The sequence below is a fragment of the Larimichthys crocea genome, chromosome X (genome assembly GCF_000972845.2).
Source record: "Larimichthys crocea isolate SSNF chromosome X, L_crocea_2.0, whole genome shotgun sequence".
Classification (NCBI taxonomy): domain Eukaryota; kingdom Metazoa; phylum Chordata; class Actinopteri; family Sciaenidae; genus Larimichthys; species Larimichthys crocea.
The window spans coordinates 31402761-31421689 of NC_040020.1; the positions used below are offsets into that span (position 1 = coordinate 31402761).

Consider the following 18929-nt stretch of genomic DNA (forward strand, 5'->3'; position numbering starts at 1 on the left):
ATATTCACACAGATGAATTGAACTGGTTAAAGGGGCATTCTGTGTTTTTTTGTTGTTTTTTTTCTCACCAGGAAAGAGCAGAGGAAGATGAAGGAGACAAAATAGGTGTAGGCAAAGGTGCTGCCACATTCGGGTCCTGTGTTCCCTGAGGCCGGGTCGCAGTCTTTACCACCCAGGCAAGCCAACATGATCTCATGCCACGCCTCACCTGTAGCGCTTCTGCATGAGGAAAACCAAAAAACATGAAAGAGTGAGCAGAAACCTAAGAGAGCATTTAACTGACAGTAATGTGCTTGTAATGTAATGTAGTTAATCAAACACTACTACTCTTGTGGATTATATTTTACATTCTCATATTTATGTTTGAAAGAGGAGCTAAAAGACTCACCTGAACAGCAGCATTAGGGCCATGATGAAGGTTCTGAAATTATTGTGCTCATTGATGGCACTCTCTCCCTCCTCATCTAGTGCCAAATTCCCAAACAACTATAGACAGTGGAAAAAGATAACAACCACAACAAGGAAAAATATTACTGTATATTCTCCAATCTGACGGTAAAACTGAAACAATGCAGTAACCACATGATTTGGTGGTGATTGGACTGGATTTTACACGCTCCCAGCTGTACAATTAATGCTAAACACATAACAAAACATGTCAGATTCAGAATTCAAATGGACAGATAGGACGTACTCACCTGCATGCCGATGATGGCATAGATGAAGAAGAGCATGGCAATGAGCAGGCACACGTATGGCAGAGCCTAGCAGAGACAAGGAAAGAGAGAAAATATTTGTTACACCTGTTCAGTGTACTGTGACTATATGTGCATTATACGTGTTAATGACTGAATACCTTGAAGGACTGGACGAAGGTCCACAGCAGAATGCGGATGGTCTCGCCCTGTCTCAGCAGCTTGATGAGACGAGCTGCTCTGAAGAGCCTCAGGAAGCTCAAGTTGATGAAGTTATTCTACAGTACAGAGGGAAACCACAGTCAGCTACACTGAACACACGACACCTGCACAACCTCCCTCTACCAAACATAAAAATCAAAAACAACAGCGGAACAAAGAGAGGATAAAGAGAGAGATAGGGGAGGGGGTAATCAAAGCCAATAAAACATAACCAACTGCAAACATAATGGCTCTCGGTAGATACAAATATAAATGAGAGAAAGACAGAGAAAAGGTCGAGAGACAAAGAAAAGACGAAAGAAGGAAAAAGAGGAAGGAAATAAGGAAAATCATATTTCAAAGAGTCTAAAGGTCATCATCCAATCTGGTACAGCAGAACGCTTTTTTTTTTTTTTTTTTTTTAAGAGAACCAAATGCACTGATCTCTGGGGGACAAGCAGGCCACACAAGATGGAGCACAGTGCACTGTGCCTGTCAGCCACACACACACACACACACGCACACACGCACGCACACAAACACACACACACACACACACACACACACACACAAGGATACGAACACACAGACACTCTTTGTAGCCCAAAGAGTGTGGCTTAGTTTGTCTGTGACACCCAAAACAAAACAAAAAAAATCTTTATGCCGTTTCCTTTACAAAATCTAGCATCTCATCTCCAGAGTACAGTAGCCATTTTGTATCTGAGATAGATAAGCTTGATGCGTTTTTCACACTTGGTTTAAAACTTGAACTCCATGTACAATGCTATATATAGGTCTACATGACACATTAACACATCCCTCATTGGGTACAATCCAAAGTACTGTTGCCATGCCAGAAAAAGAAAAACGGATCTGTATGAAGGTATAATGTAAACGTAGAAACTTTTCTTTTTTAAAATTTTACAACAAGAAAAAATGCTGTTATGTTAAGTTTGTATGTTGTAATAATGTGAATCCATTCTTCTTTTTCTGGCGTCGTAGCAATAGAGGAAGTGCTGCTGGATTTGTGACATGTCGCACACAAACTGAGTTCATAGTTTCTTTATGGTTGAAGTGATTAAGATTCCAGCAAACAGTCATGAAAGAAAGCATATACTATTCTTGATGCTTGGTGATGCAAAACTTGGTGGGACGAGTGTTGTTGAGGACACCAATTAATAGTTTGGAGTGAGTCAAGTGTGTGTGTGAAAACAATCCTGAAGTTATGAGTCCCTCGACTAAATGACTGAAGCTAAAACTCAAGTATTTAGATCAAGTGTGAAAATGCCCTTAACCACTAAGGCTCCATGGTGGTTCAGCCTAATGTATGGCTGACTTTTGTCGGTGGTTCTTTACAGTGTCACAGAGAGAATAATGTAATGTACAACAGCCAAACTCCCTGGTATTGTGTGGTTGACAGGCAAGGCAGGAATAGGAACATGAAGAGGGAGAGGAAGGAGGGACTAGCGAACAGCCTCGGTGCAGGCATGGCTTGGCATGGCAGCATACTTTTTGAGGACAGAACTGGCCTACATGCAGACCAGTAGGGGGGCCACTGGGGCCGAGCACAACGTAAACTGATTCACACATTCACTTATTCAGTTGTTCAGAAAGTATGAAATGAATATTAAATGTTATGTTAACTTGTTGCACTTTAATTAAATGTGATCTTTGAGAGGACTGGCACTCTCCCTGCTGTGAGGAGTATACTTCATTTAATGCACAAAACTGTTGCCAGCAGCCTGTATAACAGGTACATTCTCCTGGCTGGAAAATTTGTGGAATGTTGGAGATTTTGGGATGGATTAATGCTGCATTCATGTGGTGTCGGAAGATTTGAAAAAACTAGTTCCCGACTCTTGTGAAAACCAACTCAAGTTGGACCAACAACTCGGAAAGTCGCCGAAATGTTTGGTCCATGACTTGTCAAGTTGATGTCATATTACGCAGAAACATGGCAGGTGAAAATAAATGTTGGGTTGACGCTAAGAAACTTTAATAATTCACATATTATATATGTGATTTTTGATATAATAGGTTGTAACCGTTGGTTGCTGTCCATGTAGAGTAATCTCAATTAGTTACTTAGTTATTGAGTTATTTAGTTATAGAAGTTGTTTTATCAATCCTGATAACAAGTCAAGTAAAGCAATGTTTTAGTTTTCATGTGCTCTTCCTTGTCACACAAAGACTGGAAATAGCTATCAAGGTATTGTTTCACTTAGTCAGAATAACTATTTTCCCAGCTTGGGAAGGAGCACGTGAATGCAGCATTATTACTGTGAGTAGGAAGCTTCTACACATCAAAGTAAGAGTAAATTAAATATTGCATATTCTACATGTGCAAAACAGATTTGTTTAGGTAACTTTAGGTTTTCTGCTTAAATAAATGCACATCTAATAATGTGTATTGTTATGTAAAAATGCATTTCATTTAAAATGAACTTGTCTATATCATCAAGTACAAAGGTCATCATCCAGAAAGCGCATGCACTGGGGTCGAGAGTTAGGACTGGTCATGGGGGAGCAGGTGACTGGGGGTAAGGAATGGGTTGGGAGTACGCATGACCAATGAGGATGCAGCAGAAAGCTTTGAGAGATAAATTACAAACCAACCAGATTCTACATGTGCGAAGATGTAGAAAGATGAATGGGGAGGGAGTTTGTTTTGTTTTTTTAATTTTTTTTAAAAGTTGTAGTACATTGTGAGTGGGTGAGAGACAATTTTTTTTTTTTTGGAGTAGGGGGGTTGGTCGTGTGTTTTATTGGGCAGAGGCATGGGGCGAAATGCACACCACCACCATCATTATCATCATCATCATCATCATCACAGCACCACCACCACATGTCATGGCGCAGCACGGATGGAGAACACGATGAAGGATTTCATAGTGCATTTTGATTGGATGGATTTTATCAGAGGAGGAGGGAGTGGGAGGGGCGAAGTCGCCAACAAAGTAGAGAGGTTTAAAGAAAGCATGTAAAGAGATAGAAGAGGAAGACGGAATCATTATGGGTGTCATTAAAAAGGCAGTGAAACACAACTTCAAGTCAACAACAACAGTTAGTGAAAGATTTGGGTTCAGTGAGTTCAGTCCCTCTTTGATGCCAGCTCTCTTATTCGGTTAGTTTTAGCATTAAAAGCTGTATTTATATTGCCATTATCCTTGCTTGTTTTCTTAGAGTTTGTTGGAAATAAGAACAAAAACATCAATCGTGAATTGCATTTCTGAATGTCATTTTAATCTATGGGATTCCCTTGTCCGAAACTGATGAAAATTTAGAGACCAAAAGCTTAGCTTGGCTATATCATTGTGTGCAGAGCCGTCATTTCTCCTTATTTAAATTGTAGGATCTCTTGCAACTCAGTCACCAGAGTAAAAGTCAAAAGGACTGATGTTATATCATGGTTCAGTTTTTGGAAAAATTTAGTTCTTTGCTTTGTCCACAAAGTAACTATGCAACCAAGCAACCTGTCAATATCAACATCTAATTATTAGCCAATACTAACACTAGATTTTACTTGACGAGCTTGCTTGTGCAAAGATCAGTTGTGCTCAACTTGCAGGTTAGCTGCTACAAGCTGACAAGGAATCAATCAGATGTCTGAAATGATTAGCACACTGGTGATAACAGTGCTGATGTCATTTAATGTCTGTTCAGATAGATAAATAGATAGAAGATTTAAATTTAGGACCTCCAACATGGCCAGAGGGTGTCTTTAATCATCTGAAAACACAGTTGTTTTGCAGTAATTAGAACCCTTTCTGCTAATATAGTCAACGTTAATGAGACAGAGAGTTCATAACTGAAACCTGGATGCAACACGCTATTTAGTGTAGTTTAGGTAAAGATATACAATAGCTGGACAACAGAGAGGGACTGAAATTGTGAATAATTCCACAAATATTGAGTCTTATATCTATAATCATATCAAGCTCTATGTATAGAATAAAACACAGACATGCTTTTAGACATACAAACGAAATCACAGTTAAATATGAGTGTGTTTGCATACAACAGTTAATAAATTAAAGGCACAATCTGTGAATGGTACAAATTTAACCCCTAACATCAGACTCTATATGTCTGTTCTCCAGTTGCACTTAACTATTGTACATGGGCTGTAATATGAATATTTATTTGACCTCTCATGTTGAAGAAATGCTAAACACCAATCTAGGACTGGCCAATAAAACTGTGAAGAAAGAAATTTGAAGGAAAATACAAAATATTCTCAGAAAAAGGAATTACCAGATAAATAATATGAAACATTATTATTCTGAATTGATTTCAGAATGAAACCTTCCATAACATAATGTACACCGAACATATAGACACACACAGACCATCGGGTATTTGCATGGTATAGTTACATTTATCTGCCTGTACAATTTACAGTCTGACAGACAAGTAGATTAAATTGAAAGGAAAAGATGCTGTGTTTGTTAAATGACTAGTTAAAAGGTTTTATACCACCCTCATGTCTGTATGGTCAATATGACTCTGTTGTAGCCAAATCTTCCCTGTAGAAAAACAGGGAAGTACTAAGCTTGGCTCTATTCAAAGGTAACAAAATCCACCTACCAGCACCAAAGAATTACCTCTTTAATCCAAAGTGAAAAAAAAAAAAGTTGTGTTTTGTGTGGGATTATTTCTTGGCCAGGAGCAGTGAATTTCTAAAGTCTTATGGTTGCCAGGCAACCAGCAGACACTTCAGGAAGTTACTGTGAACGTTCGATCGATTTTGTTGACTTTAGACAGAGCCATGCTAGCTGTTTCCCACTGTAAGTCTTTCAGGCGCACCTCCGAGTGTGTCTACATGGTCTGATGGACACTGGTGTTTGGGTCTCAACTAATTGACTTAAAGGAAAACAGTCTAAAACTACAATATATTGGTTTTGGCACCTTACCTGGTGGTTTTAGGGGGTAGAGATGGTATAGATAAATACAGACTTTATGTACAATTTTATAATCTACCTTGAATCATTAAAGAAAAAAGTTATCATTGAATATATTTTGCTTGTGAAATAAAGTTAGCGTCTGTCTCTAAGTTTCCCCAAGTAACTCATAAACATACAGGTAAAATACAAATCATGATTTGGTGTGAATGTTATGCTTGTACTTGGGATTTGAGTAGGTATATTTATATTGGGTGACCCCTGTAAATTAATATAAAATGTATATTTACTGAGAAAACGAAAATCGATTGACAGCAAGGCTGATTTTTCCTTTGAGTCAACTGAACCATTTCCATATGACAAATCATCAGTTAGTGTTCAGCTGCAACCAACAAGTTTGTTTTTGTCCAAAAAACCAACCACAGCACTTACCCCTAGTTCTGTCACTAATATGTCAGTGATGCTTCCAAGGACGGAGACAAAATCAAAAATGTTCCAGGCGTCTCTGAAGTAATTCTGTTGGGAGAGAGAGAAAAGTGAGATATGTTAGCCCAGTGAGAAGACATAGAGATGGTAAAGATAGCTAATCGCATCCTCCTGGAACCGCAGCCAGGGGGCAGTAAGGACCATGATGATGATGGTTACCCTGGAGACAGGATGAAAAGAGGCTGGTAGCGTGCAACATGGTGTGCTCTTGGTTTTTCAGGGACAGGAAGAACGTGCTCTAGATCTGTCTACTAAAATAACCTGCTTTATAAATGAATAATCGGATGAAACACTGAAGCATATAGACTGGGTCAACCTAGAATAAGTGTGCATTCATTATATGTGTAGGTGCTGCATATTTTCTAGACCTTTTTACAGTTGTGTTTTTTAGTTCTTACCAGAGGGCCGAAAGCGATGATCTTAAGTACTGACTCCATGAAGAAGAAGGTGGTAAACACGATGTTGAGGTTCTTCAGGACATCATCGTACGTTAGTGACGCACCGTCAAACTGAAGACACACAAAAAAGATGAAAAAAGAATGAGAGCAGTCAGTGAAAGAGGAAAAGTGTGCAGAGTGTAGATTTCTAGTTATGCAACAGACCTTTTTCCCAATACAAACAGAATGCTCGATTCATTAAAAGAGAGAAGTACCTCTAGCACAGGTAGGTAAATAATTTGGGTCTGAATCTCTTTTAGTATTAAACTTGTTTGGCGATAATGACAGAAACCATTGATGCCAGTGTCATGAAAAGTTTATGGTCAACAGTCCAAATAAGTCTAAATGAGGTGTTGGTTTTGACAAAGTAAACTTGGTAAACCCTCACCAGGCAGGAGCCTGCTGTATACAGCTGAGGGACACTGCAGAGTGAATAACCTTTCACTTAATGCAGTTAGTACCTTCATCATAAGGACGATGGTGTTGAGCGCAATCAGAGCCATGATGCTATACTCGAAAGGCGGCGACACCACAAACTGCCACATGCGATACTGGAAGCTCAGCTTATTCTTCGGCATGTGGCGAGTCAGAGGCCTGGCGTTGATGGCGAAATCTATACAGGCTCTCTGAGAAAAGGATAGGATAGGAGAAGAAGAGTTACAGTTACATTACTTTAAGATGCTTTAAAAAGAAATCTGAAAAAAGGCTGAATTGCTCCTCACCTCATTCTTTTCTAAGCTATAGTCCTCCATCATCTTATCCCCCTGTTCCTGGAAGGTGATGATGATGAGAGCCACAAAGATGTTTACGAAGAAGAAGGGGAAGACAACGAAGTACACCACGTAAAAGATGGACATTTCCATCCTATAACCTGGGCTAGGGCCCTGATTCTCATAGGTGGAGTCCACTGAGTGCTTTAACACCCTGCAAGAGAAAGAGAGAATTGACATAGAAAATGAGTTTGGTTTGTGGTCACAATTTAAATATACGCATTAATATTCTATATGATTTTAGATTAACAAATCAACTTTTTATTAAATAACTCCAATCAAATCTATGTAAAAGATGACGTGTGTTCACTAATATTTACCGTGTAATTCTGTATTTAAATGTATAATTCTCAAATAAGCTTAACTATTGATAAGAAATATGTAATTAATCCACTGCAGGTTGTTTCAGCTTCACATTTATGATTTAATTTGATTTCTTTGATTAGATATTTTTAGATATTTTAACCAGAATCATGATAGGCAATATTTTATAATTCAAAATAGAAAAATACTATATATATATATTTAGTTTTATTATTTTCTATAATATATTGACCTTTTGGGTCATAGCAGTAGTTAGAAATGACACATTTTATCAAGATTACTGTTATCCATACAATTACAATCTGTAATTACACACATTAATGGCAGTAATGACAGCTTGTAAGTAGGATCTATAATTGGAGAGTCTATTATGTTAAGAGGTGCAGAGGTGTGTGTGTGTGTGTGTGAGTGTGTGTGTGTGTGTGTGTGTGTGTGCGCGTGTGTGTGAATGCATCCCACTCACTGCGGCCACCCCTCTCCAGTGGAGACAGTGAAGAGGGTGAGCAGGGCCCAAGCCACGTTGTCGTAGTGGAAATCGTACTTCTTCCACTCCCGCTTCTGAGCTTTAACCTCATCTCTATCATACACTAAGTACTCGCCCCTGAAGCAAAACACACACAGAAACACAAGACACGTCTCAATCAGTAGAAACATCCATAAATGGAAGTGCAGAAAAGCACCAGGATTGTTCGGAATAATTTCAGAAACAAGTATTGTATTGTACACAATACTTGTTTCTTAAATTATTCCTTTTCCGTAACCACTTATCCTTATCAGAGCAGTGGGAAGGCTGGAGCGATCTCAGCTGGCATTAAGCAAGAGGCGGGGTACACCCTGGACAGGTTGCCAGTTCATCACAGGCCTTTGTTTTTTTCACTATTTAGTAACATTCCCGACACACTCCTCTAGGTGGCAGCATCTGCACAAGTGTTTTTTCCCCCCTCAAGTTCAAATCCACATTTTAAGTTTTGGTACTTAATAATACCACAAGTATAAATAATACAAAGTTAATGGAAAAACATAATGGTGCTCGGTAAAGAGTTTTGTATTGCACACACTGTTTTGATCGTTTGTGTTTCTGAACAAACCTGCAGTCGCGCTCAAACTCTTTGGATTCGTCCGTGCAGTAGAAAAATCGGCCTTTGAAAAGCTGCACGGCCACCACAGCGAAGATGAACATGAAGAGCATGTAGACAATCAAGATGTTCAGCACATTCTTCAGCGAATTGACCACACAGTCAAACACAGCCTGCAGAGCAGAGATGGAGACATTTAGAGACAAGCAACCTCCAAACAAATGGTGATGTCAGTGCTGGTGATTTAAAGAAAAACATTGGTTTAGTATGACCTCTGAAGTTGGCCTGTAAACTGTTATTGATGTTTAGGAGAGACAAATAAATTTGTCCAACCTGGACTGTCTCTGACTGATTATCTTTTGACCTTTTGGACATATTTCTAGCAATGCAACACATTTAAGAATCTCAACAATTACTTCAGCGACTCCAATGTTATCATATGATATAACAAAAGCCACATCTTTTAATGAAGTCACTGGTACACCTGTTGTGTCCTGCTTGCAGAAGAAGGCTTTATTTCTGTGCCACATTAAGAGGAACCTTTGAGATGAGACAGACCTGCTGAACTCCTACCTTTAACTTGGGGAGCCGTTTAATGGTCTTTAGAGGTCGCAACACCCTTAGCACACGAAGGGACTTGATGGTACTGATATCTTTGCCCTTGCTGCTCCCCCTAGAGTCCAGCCAAAGAGCAACAAAAGTGTCAGAAGAGAATAAGAAAACAGAGTGGAGGAATGGCAAGATGGAACAATCACAAGGGGCTCTTACTGCACCCTCTGCTATTTATGAACTGTTTTTAAAAAGGTGGGTGAGGTGGAGGTGAGGGGTATGTTCTCAAAGTTGAATTTATTTATCTTAACCTCTACAGAGACAATGTAAGTGAAAGCAACACATGATATGACACTTGCAGTACTCTTGTAAAACAAAGTACATTGCGTCAGTGTGGACAATCAAAGCTCTTAGAGTCTCTTCTGCAGAAAAAAGAAACTTTTAAGTGCACGTCCAACATGAAACCGGTGCGAGGAGAAGCGATCAGTTGCCTGACCGTTTGGTTTCATGGACATCAAGAAGCAGCATCATCATTTATTATAATCATCAACATTATACAATAGACATTCACTCATTCCATATCGACAGGCATCTCTCGGCAGAGTGCCCAGCCAAACCTCTTTCTTTCTTTTTCAGTGACACGCTGTTCGGTTCTTCGGAAGAAATGGGAATTTTAGATGTGGACAAATGAAGCGTGAACTTTAAGTACTACATGGCTAGGATTATGTTGATATAATCCTGAATTTGGAAACACTAAATGAACTGATTCTGGTAGGTTTCACATAGCTTCCTTTCATTTGATTCCTGATGTTTTTATGTCTTCGGTCAGGGCTGCGACCTGAATCGAAGGAAACAGGAAACAGAGGCTATGCAAGACTCTTGGGACATGTGATGCCGCTTTCAGAACACGGCATCACATGTCGTAACATGAACAAACACGTTGCACCAATAGTGTCAAACGAGCCATGAGAGTGACCGGAGGAAACGAGTTAGGGCCGAAAGAAAAACTCCTTCAGTCACGTGTTTTAATGTGCTTGTTTCCTCCCCGAACCACATAAGTGAACATTCTGCTCATGATTTGTGCGCCCATAAACCAATATCAGTGAGGAAAAATTGGGGTGTCAAGGGAGTAAATAGCCGAGTTGATCTTTACTGTAAGTGGATGGGCCATTTTCAAAAACACAAGGCAGGAGGTGCCTGGACGCCTGCCAAGCCTGAGCAGAAGAGAGGTCGTCCATCAAGGCTCGCTCTTTAACTATGAACTCAGTTCCCGTGGCAGAAAACGTAAGACAATTCAATTCAAGGCTGATTGATTGAGTCTGAGCCTTGGAAATTATACGTGTATGTGTATGGAGGTTTGTGTGTATGTGTGTGTGCGCACAAGAGAGTGAGACTCAATCGATAATCAATAGGCCTTCCTCCTTTGAAGTTGAGTAGGACTGAGGTCTCTCTATCAGAGCAGCTTGAGAGTATTAGAGTAAAGCCCAGTAAGGCCATAGGTGTTAAGAATTAAAAACATCCCTACACACACACACAAACACACACACACACACGCACGCACGCACACTCTAGCATAATGAAGGGCAACGGCTCTTTGAGTCTCACGTTTAAAGTGTGAGTATGTATCATGTATTGTTTCTGTCACCCCTATTAAAAATATGTTTGACTGTTGTGGTGGTGATACTCCACCAAAATCTATGTTTGGAGTATCAAACACTCAAAGGTGGCTGTAAAAGGCTTCAATACTTTCATCCTTTATTGAGCGTAGCAGCTGTTTAAATATCTACAATAGATGCCAACAGTGAAAGCTTTTATTTTGGATACTGCTGAACATGGTGTTGGGTGCCTAAGGCAGACTACTCATTCATTTCACTGAGATCTCTACGTCAGGACAGCAGGGTTTGATGGGTTCATGCGATGCACCATCATGACCAATCAAATATGTACAAGTGTACATTCCAGTAGAGTCTTTACAACAGGTATGGATTAAAAGGATTGCTGCCTCATCACGTTATTTACTTGCTACACAGCATTACCCAGTGAGATAAATATACCTGATTTAGTCAAAAGGCTAATTTTCATTGGCAGTAATGTGGGTGTAACATTCGCTTGGGCAGGTTGATATTAAATAATAATAATAATAATAACTGCCCTGCAATTTATTTGGCATTTGATACGCTTTTAAACTCATACACTTACAATTTCGTGGATTACATTTCATCTACTCACTGGTATGTAGAAACACACCTACACTCAAGCTTTTTTTATTTGAGGTAGCACTGTATTTTTGGTCATAATGATACAACAGGCAGCAAGTTTTCCTGACCCGTAAAAGAGCAGGAGGTAGGCACGCTAATATATATGCAGCATCTATGAGGATTGGGATAAACACAGTATAGTAGCCTTATTTTGGGTGAAATTTGTGAACGCACTGAACATGAGGAAGAATTTAAGCTGACAAGAGCCTGATCCTGCATAAAACAAAAAAAATTCTCACCTCTTAAGCCTACGGCACATGAATGTTTGATAACAAAAAGACTAAAGAGATTGTGGATGGAGTATCACTTGGTGCCAATTTTCAGAGGAGTGGAATAATGTTACTTCCAGAAAACAAAACAAAACAAATCATAGGCATCAATTTAACGATTTTAAATGAAACCTATTGACGTATCGACTTTGGTGCTTGGATGATTTTCAGTGATGTGAAGAATAGGACAAAGTACGGTACGGCGAGAATGAGTGCGAACGATCAGAAGAACAAAGAAAGAAAGAGAGAGAAGCCAATTTGTTCCGGTGGTGGAGAGCAGGAGGGGAAGGAGAAGGACAGAGGAAGAACTTTACCGGGTGGTGCTCCTGTGGAGTTTCACCGAAGGGTGGAGAATCAGTGACAGCGACAGAAAGAAAGAAAGAAAGACAGAGACAGAAGAAGAGAAGGAAGAAGGGAAGGAAGAAGAGGGAAAACACATAGAAAGACAGACACACAGACACACACATAGACAAACATTGATAGAGAGAGAGACCGACAAAGACAGACACAAGACAAAAGAGAGGGGGTTTGGTAGAAACAGGAAAAAATATATCCATATGAGAGACAGACAAAGAAGGAAAGACAACATGATGGCCATATCTGCTTAGAACCCCCCCCCCCCTTACAGTATACACACTCAGATAGACACATCACTCCCCCTCATTCAACCACTCCCTCCCACATCCATGACCCATGTCTCTATGACAACTGGATGTAATATCTACATACCTATCTCTCAAATTTGTTATTAGATGAGGTGATTTCCACACTTTACACTCTCACAGCAAAAGCTAAGAGTTGGATTATTGGCTAGCATCCTGTTAGATCATTACATTAATTTCTCCAGATCTTTACCTCAATTGATTTTTATAAGACCAAGAGGTTGTCTGCAAGGATCCAGTTACAGATGTGACCACTACTCTGGCCACTTGTTTAAACTGTGATCCTGCACAATGTTTTGACAAAAGATTCTGTTTAGCTAAAGAGTTAACAGACCATCATGGTACACAATAAGCTGATTGTAAAAAGGTGAACTGTCTGCTGCAGTATTTGCAGTAAACGCAGTAAGCATTTTTACTTTTTATACTATTAGCATAGGTTTACATATGGTAGTATTGCCAAAGCCAATGCAGCACACAAATGAGGTCAAATGTACTATAATCTGATTTACCTAGAAAGTTGAATTTCTTAAATAATGAGATAATATAGGATAAACAGGCTAACGATCAATGATGTAAATCACCTGATATATCGATTTATTTAATGTGAAATAGACATTTTTGATATAAACTGATCTTGGTACCTCATTACTCCCACTTGAATTAATAAAATTAAGGATGCACCTTTTCCATCAGAGCTGCACTTACAATCATCTTTGAAAACATCTAAAGAACAATTCTCAGGTCACTTCTTGAGATCTAAAATAAGAGCACTTCTGTGAATATAGCCCATGGCTGAGACTCTAGATGTGCAAACCCTCCTTCCCTCCTGGCTGTCTTCTGCTGTGGCCTGCTGTGCTACCAGCTCTATGAAGAATTACCTTCACGGTTGGAAGAGGAAACTCGATTGCTGCATCCATTTACACCGATTCTTATCTTATCACAGCATAATGATCAATTAGACCAGGCCTACAGCATAAATTGCCCTCATTAGATCTGCAATCATCTAGTTGGATTTTTATCAAAGCTCTTTTGCATGCACATCTGCACAGGGAAAGAAAAAGGCTGGTTCCAGGTTCTCTTGACATGTTAGAGCACATAGGCACACACTCAGGACATCCATCATGAGTGAAGACTCAAGAAACCAGGATTTGTGTGTATTGTCCCATACACACACACCATCAATAGAAAGGGAAGGCATTCTCACAAAGGACTGCAACTGCATGCAGTTCTTGGTGTTTCATTCAGCATTTATTTGAAGGATGAAGGGTGCCAGAAGCGCAACTGTTGTGTTTAAAACCCATAAAATATGAAGCCATTGCACTCTGACCATGCTAAAACTCATCTCTGTACAATGGTTCAATGATACATTTCATAGGTGTGTGTGTGTGTGTGTGTAAAGCCTTTATCCCTGAAGCAAAACTGTACTGTATAGCTCAGCCCTGGAGCGAATGGAGGCGAGAAGCGAGAGATGGTAGAAAGCGAGAAATGGTGGAGAGAAGAAGTGAAAGTGAGGTGGCCAATGGCGAGAGAGCATCTTAAAAGGGAATGGAAATTAAGAGAGTGAGAGAAGGCGAGTGAGGGGAGGAGAAAGGAGAAGGAAAGGCGACCAGTGAAGGAGGGGAGGAGGCATCCTTATTTCGGCGGGGAGTCATGCTGTAGAGGGTGCAGCATTGGAGTGATTCTCAACTTTTGTTGTTATTGTTATGTTTTAGCTAAAATCATATTAATTTTTGATTGATTAATTTCTTTTAATTTGTCTATTTTGTCTAATTATATTTATATTATAAATTAAAAGCAGTGATTCTACTGTAGAATTACAAAATAAAAGCACAAGCTTTTAGTTTTGATTGGTAGATCTGACACTTACTACAATAATTGTGACGGTTCACTAATCTTAAACTTCGACACAGGTGTTAGTTATGATATCACTTTAAATTCATACATGAAAGCTGTGTGTTAAAGAAACTTGTATGTGCACCTTCCCCATCCTGATTCACTTTTTCTGCTGCTGGTGTCCTTGAACATTGTTCATTCTACATTCAGACTGCGAGCAACCACATTGTTTTAATACTGTCCAATAGCTGATTTCTTACTCCTATGTAGGACATACACCAAATGACTGTACGTGATGGTGTTGGACAAAATTACAGGTGCTAAACACTTTTCTGATTATCAAGTTAGAAAATGTCGACTATAACACTGGCTGAAGTTTCTAGTTGCTGGCAGTGTGAACACACAGTAACAATGGGATTCAGAACAAGACTATAATGTATATTTGATATTAAACAGAGGTGTTGTGTGTTCAGACTGAGCACAAAGATGTTTGCCTCTTTTCCTATGAGATGCAAGTGACCTGTTTTAATGTCTTGTAAGAAAAAAAAAGAGACTAACCTGCAATGTGAGAAAAAAATTAACACTTTCTTAGTACCATGGATAGGTTTTGACTGCCCCTAACTAACAACATATGCACGGATTTGTACATTTATGTGAAGTCAAACAACTTTGGGATAAGCATGATCTTCTGGCTCAAGTTAAAGAATAGGAATATGGAATAATCTATATTTTTGTTCGGGTCTCGGACATGGAAAAACTCCCAAAGGTATTACTGGGATGTTAAAAAAATCTGTTAAATAGTAAGCTAAGTCCACCCATCATGTGCTGCCCTCCTGTAAAAGCTTGCTTGTTCACCATAATTGTATTACTTTGCAGCAAATACATGATTTACTCCTGTTGGATTAAACTACAGTGCATAAAACATATTATTTGTTTTGGTCTTTTCATGGAATTTATTGACCATGACTAAAAATTTAATAACACCAAAACTATTTTTTACTGGAGCATCTTGACCTCATGCAACCAGGTTTACTTGCCACCTCAAGTAAACCTGCATCTATTTGTGTCACTAAAGTTCTGATTATGGAATGGTGACACCTTTGCTTACCATTCAATCTGATCACACTTTGACGGTGGCTATTAGCTCTGAGATTCACCGAACATATTGAACTTGGTCACATTCTTTGCCTCTGACTGACTCTGAACATCATTAACATAGCTCGGAGTGATGCCATCTACTGCATCACAGGTTGTGTTCAGGTTCATGCAGTCACCCAGGCAGACATGCACTGAGCATCCACAGAAGAGCTGAAGAAGATGCACACACAAGCTTCTTTCTTTCTTTCTCTCTCACTCATTCTTCTACTTTTTTTTTTTCCACACGCAAATACACATTCAGTCCCTCCAGGTGCATATATCATACATATTTAATTCATATGTATTTATTTATATACTACCTCAGCATAATAACAAATCATTCCAGCCACCACACCCTGCCCCAGCATGCCTCCTTCCTTCCCTCCCACGTTCAGTCTGGCTTCCCCGGGTCGTGCAGAGGAGAGAGAGTTAAATACCTGAGCCTCCGGGTACGTTAACATGGTCAGAACGACGGGTGAGTATGTGTGTTTGTGTTGTGTGAGTGTGTGTAGAAAAAAGAGAGGGAGGGGAGGGGTTGGGGGGGACGAGGCGATGAGCCCTGCTGGTGTTCCTCCCTGTTGCGAACAGATAGCCTGGGCACTTAAAGGGTTAACGGTGTCTGGGGTGCCCTCACCCCCACGGACTGGCCGACAGGGAATTGCAGCCCAGAGGACGGGGGGGATGAAAAGGAGGGAGGCAGGATGTTGGCTTTAATGGCTGTTGGAGAGGTGGGGTTGAAAGGTGGGCAGAAGGGATAATTGTGGACTACAGGGGTTGTATTTTGGTAAGGGTGGAGGCTGGGGTTGGGTTGGGGTAACGGCAAGCTTGGGAGCAATGACACTTGTTCCTAACATACAGCACACAAATTCAGTGTTAGCAAGCTAAAGATTGTGGACCTGAAATAGCTTATAACTACTAAATATTAGTATGTTCACATAATTATTGTGAGCAAGTCAGCATGGCAGAATTAGCATTTAGTTTAAAGAAATGTTGTGCCTAGACATGGCCTTATAGTGCCACTAGTGTGGCTGTAGAGTCTTGTTTTAAGAAATAGAAGCAAGTTAAACTCCTGAAGTATAAAGGTGGTTTGGAGAGGTGTACTGAAACAATTCAATATCCCCCATGTTCTCTCTTTGCTGCATGTTAGGAACAACAGGGGTGTGAGGGGGGTGAGACAGGAAAACCAGGTAGACGCGCAAAATGTAATGATAAATAGGAGTAGGTGGTTAAAGGGTATCTGGAGGGACGTGAAGGCATCAGCAGGAACCAAAGCTGTGGAGGATCTGGGGGAGTGTTGGTGAGCAAAGATTTGAGGGATCAACGTTTAGATGCAAGAAAAGACGAAGGGATGACTCACGGCCTGGTTGGAGGGAATATCAGAGTGCCATGGATTGGCAGGAAGGGGACACAAGGGAACAGGAGCAAGGAAGATTGGGAAAAGAAAATGTTGAAAAGGAGCAGGTGGTGCTTTGCATTTTATTAGGTCAGACAGTAAAAGGGAAATGATGTTTGGGATAGGTTTTGAGGTGATTGTTTCAGGCAAGGTTTGAGGTTTGGGTGGGGGTGGGGGGTGAAAGGTGGGTGAACACATTGCAACTACACTCTAAAAACTTATTTCACATTCAGAACTTTTAAGATTCCTCTCTTGGAACTAGAGAAGAACTATCCAAAAAGTTAAGATGTTTGTGAATCTGCTACTGTTGTTGTAATTGTTTCAAAGGAGTACCTCAGGGTACCATCTGAGGTTTTCCAAAGATGGTAGCATCAGGCAAAATGTCTCGAAGAGCCTTTTTCCTTTTTAGAGTGTAGGTCAGAGGTTGGCGATGATTATCCAAACATTAGGTAAAGAATTTAGTTAAGGATCATTGGAGGTTGTCCAGATGAACATGGCGATGAAACGTAGAGAAAGACCTGCTGATACGATACCACATGTGATGAGGACCAAAGAGGAAATAGAGATGGAAATGGAGAAAGGGTAGACTGCAGGAGGGAGGGGAGATAAACAGACAATGACAAGACTACAGGGTAAAGTTTGAGAAAGAAAGAGAGGACCGAGACTGACAGAAAACAGTAAACAAAGAGAAGAACAAGGCTAGAGCAGAAAGAGAAAGCGGAAAAGGACAAAGAAGAACAAGGGGGAAAACAGGAGAGAGTTATTGAAGATAGGATAAGAAAAGAAGAGTTGTAAGGCGATAGAGAAAACAGACAGATTGAAGGGAGTGAGAAGAAGACAGAAAGAGCAGATAGTAGAAAGACAAGGACAGGACTTGATGATGTCTGAAGTACAGCTGGCTGGGTAAAATAGGAGAGAAAGATCAGCATTGCCTGTTGTAGCGAACGTACAAGGCTGGGCGACAAGGGTCTTTCTGCGGGTGGTGGAATGTGTGTGTGTGTTGGTAGGGGTGGTGGAGATGATGCAGAGGGGAGTGGGGGGGGGGGGGGGGACACTTACGTGAAGGCGAAGGCCACCAGAGCACCACTAACCACTATAAAGTCCAGAATGTTCCACAAGTCACGGAAGTAGGAGCCCTGGTGGAGAAACAAGCCCAACACCACCATCTGGAAGAAACGGAGCATGCTCAGTACATACAGATACTAACAATAATATATATAATATATATATATATATATATATTATATATATATATATATATATATATAATACAGATGTAGAAGCTTAAACTATACAAGTCATTTACAAGGGCACACAGACAATACAAATACACAAAATAAACTCACACAAACAGATATAATTCTCACAAAAAAGAAAGACACAAAAGGCACAATTATAAAATTCTGCAAAACAAAGGCATTAAAATGTAGTCACTACAGACACTTACTCTCTCTCACACGCACACGCACACAGTGATACTTTGTTACCTTGATCAACATTTCAAACGTGAAGACGCCTGTGAAAACGTAGTCAAATAACGCAGCACCTGCAGAGCAACACAACAGCTGAGATATAATTATCACATATAAAGAAAGTGAGAGAGAGAGATGCAGAAAGCTCACAGAGGGAGATTAATACAGACAGAGAAAGACACAAACGAGCAAACCGACCAGAGAATAATCTGAATTCTAATCTTAATCCTGTTTTGTTTTCTACTTTCAAACTTCCATTTACATCATCTACAAACAATCTATTTGTCAGTCCAATTTCCTTTTTTAGTGTTAAAGTAAAATCATTTATCACCATTTTTATTCCTAAATTTCCCTTTTTTTTTTTTCTGTGTATATCCTCCACATATTCCATCCCTTAGTTACATTTATTGTAATAATACACAACACAACATCTCTCATGGATCACTGTCTGAGTTTTCTGGTTTGT

The 18929-nt window shown here is 39.9% G+C and overlaps 1 protein-coding gene across 2 annotated transcripts in view; it reads right to left on the minus strand.

The window, feature by feature from the left end:
- The window catches only part of cacna1ab (calcium channel, voltage-dependent, P/Q type, alpha 1A subunit, b), a 166818-nt gene that overhangs the window by 31944 nt on the left and 115945 nt on the right, over nucleotides 1-18929 (minus strand). For both annotated transcript variants that reach the window (XM_027282430.1, XM_027282431.1), the window contains 14 exons: nucleotides 18051-18157; nucleotides 16956-16958; nucleotides 12281-12292; nucleotides 9464-9563; nucleotides 8903-9063; nucleotides 8278-8415; nucleotides 7443-7644; nucleotides 7182-7346; nucleotides 6682-6792; nucleotides 6230-6313; nucleotides 857-973; nucleotides 699-764; nucleotides 389-486; nucleotides 69-219 (listed from right to left, as the gene is read on the minus strand). In XM_027282430.1, coding sequence (XP_027138231.1) covers nucleotides 69-219; nucleotides 389-486; nucleotides 699-764; nucleotides 857-973; nucleotides 6230-6313; nucleotides 6682-6792; nucleotides 7182-7346; nucleotides 7443-7644; nucleotides 8278-8415; nucleotides 8903-9063; nucleotides 9464-9563; nucleotides 12281-12292; nucleotides 16956-16958; nucleotides 18051-18157 — 1515 coding nt within the window. The remainder of the gene's footprint in view (nucleotides 1-68; nucleotides 220-388; nucleotides 487-698; nucleotides 765-856; nucleotides 974-6229; nucleotides 6314-6681; nucleotides 6793-7181; nucleotides 7347-7442; nucleotides 7645-8277; nucleotides 8416-8902; nucleotides 9064-9463; nucleotides 9564-12280; nucleotides 12293-16955; nucleotides 16959-18050; nucleotides 18158-18929) is intronic.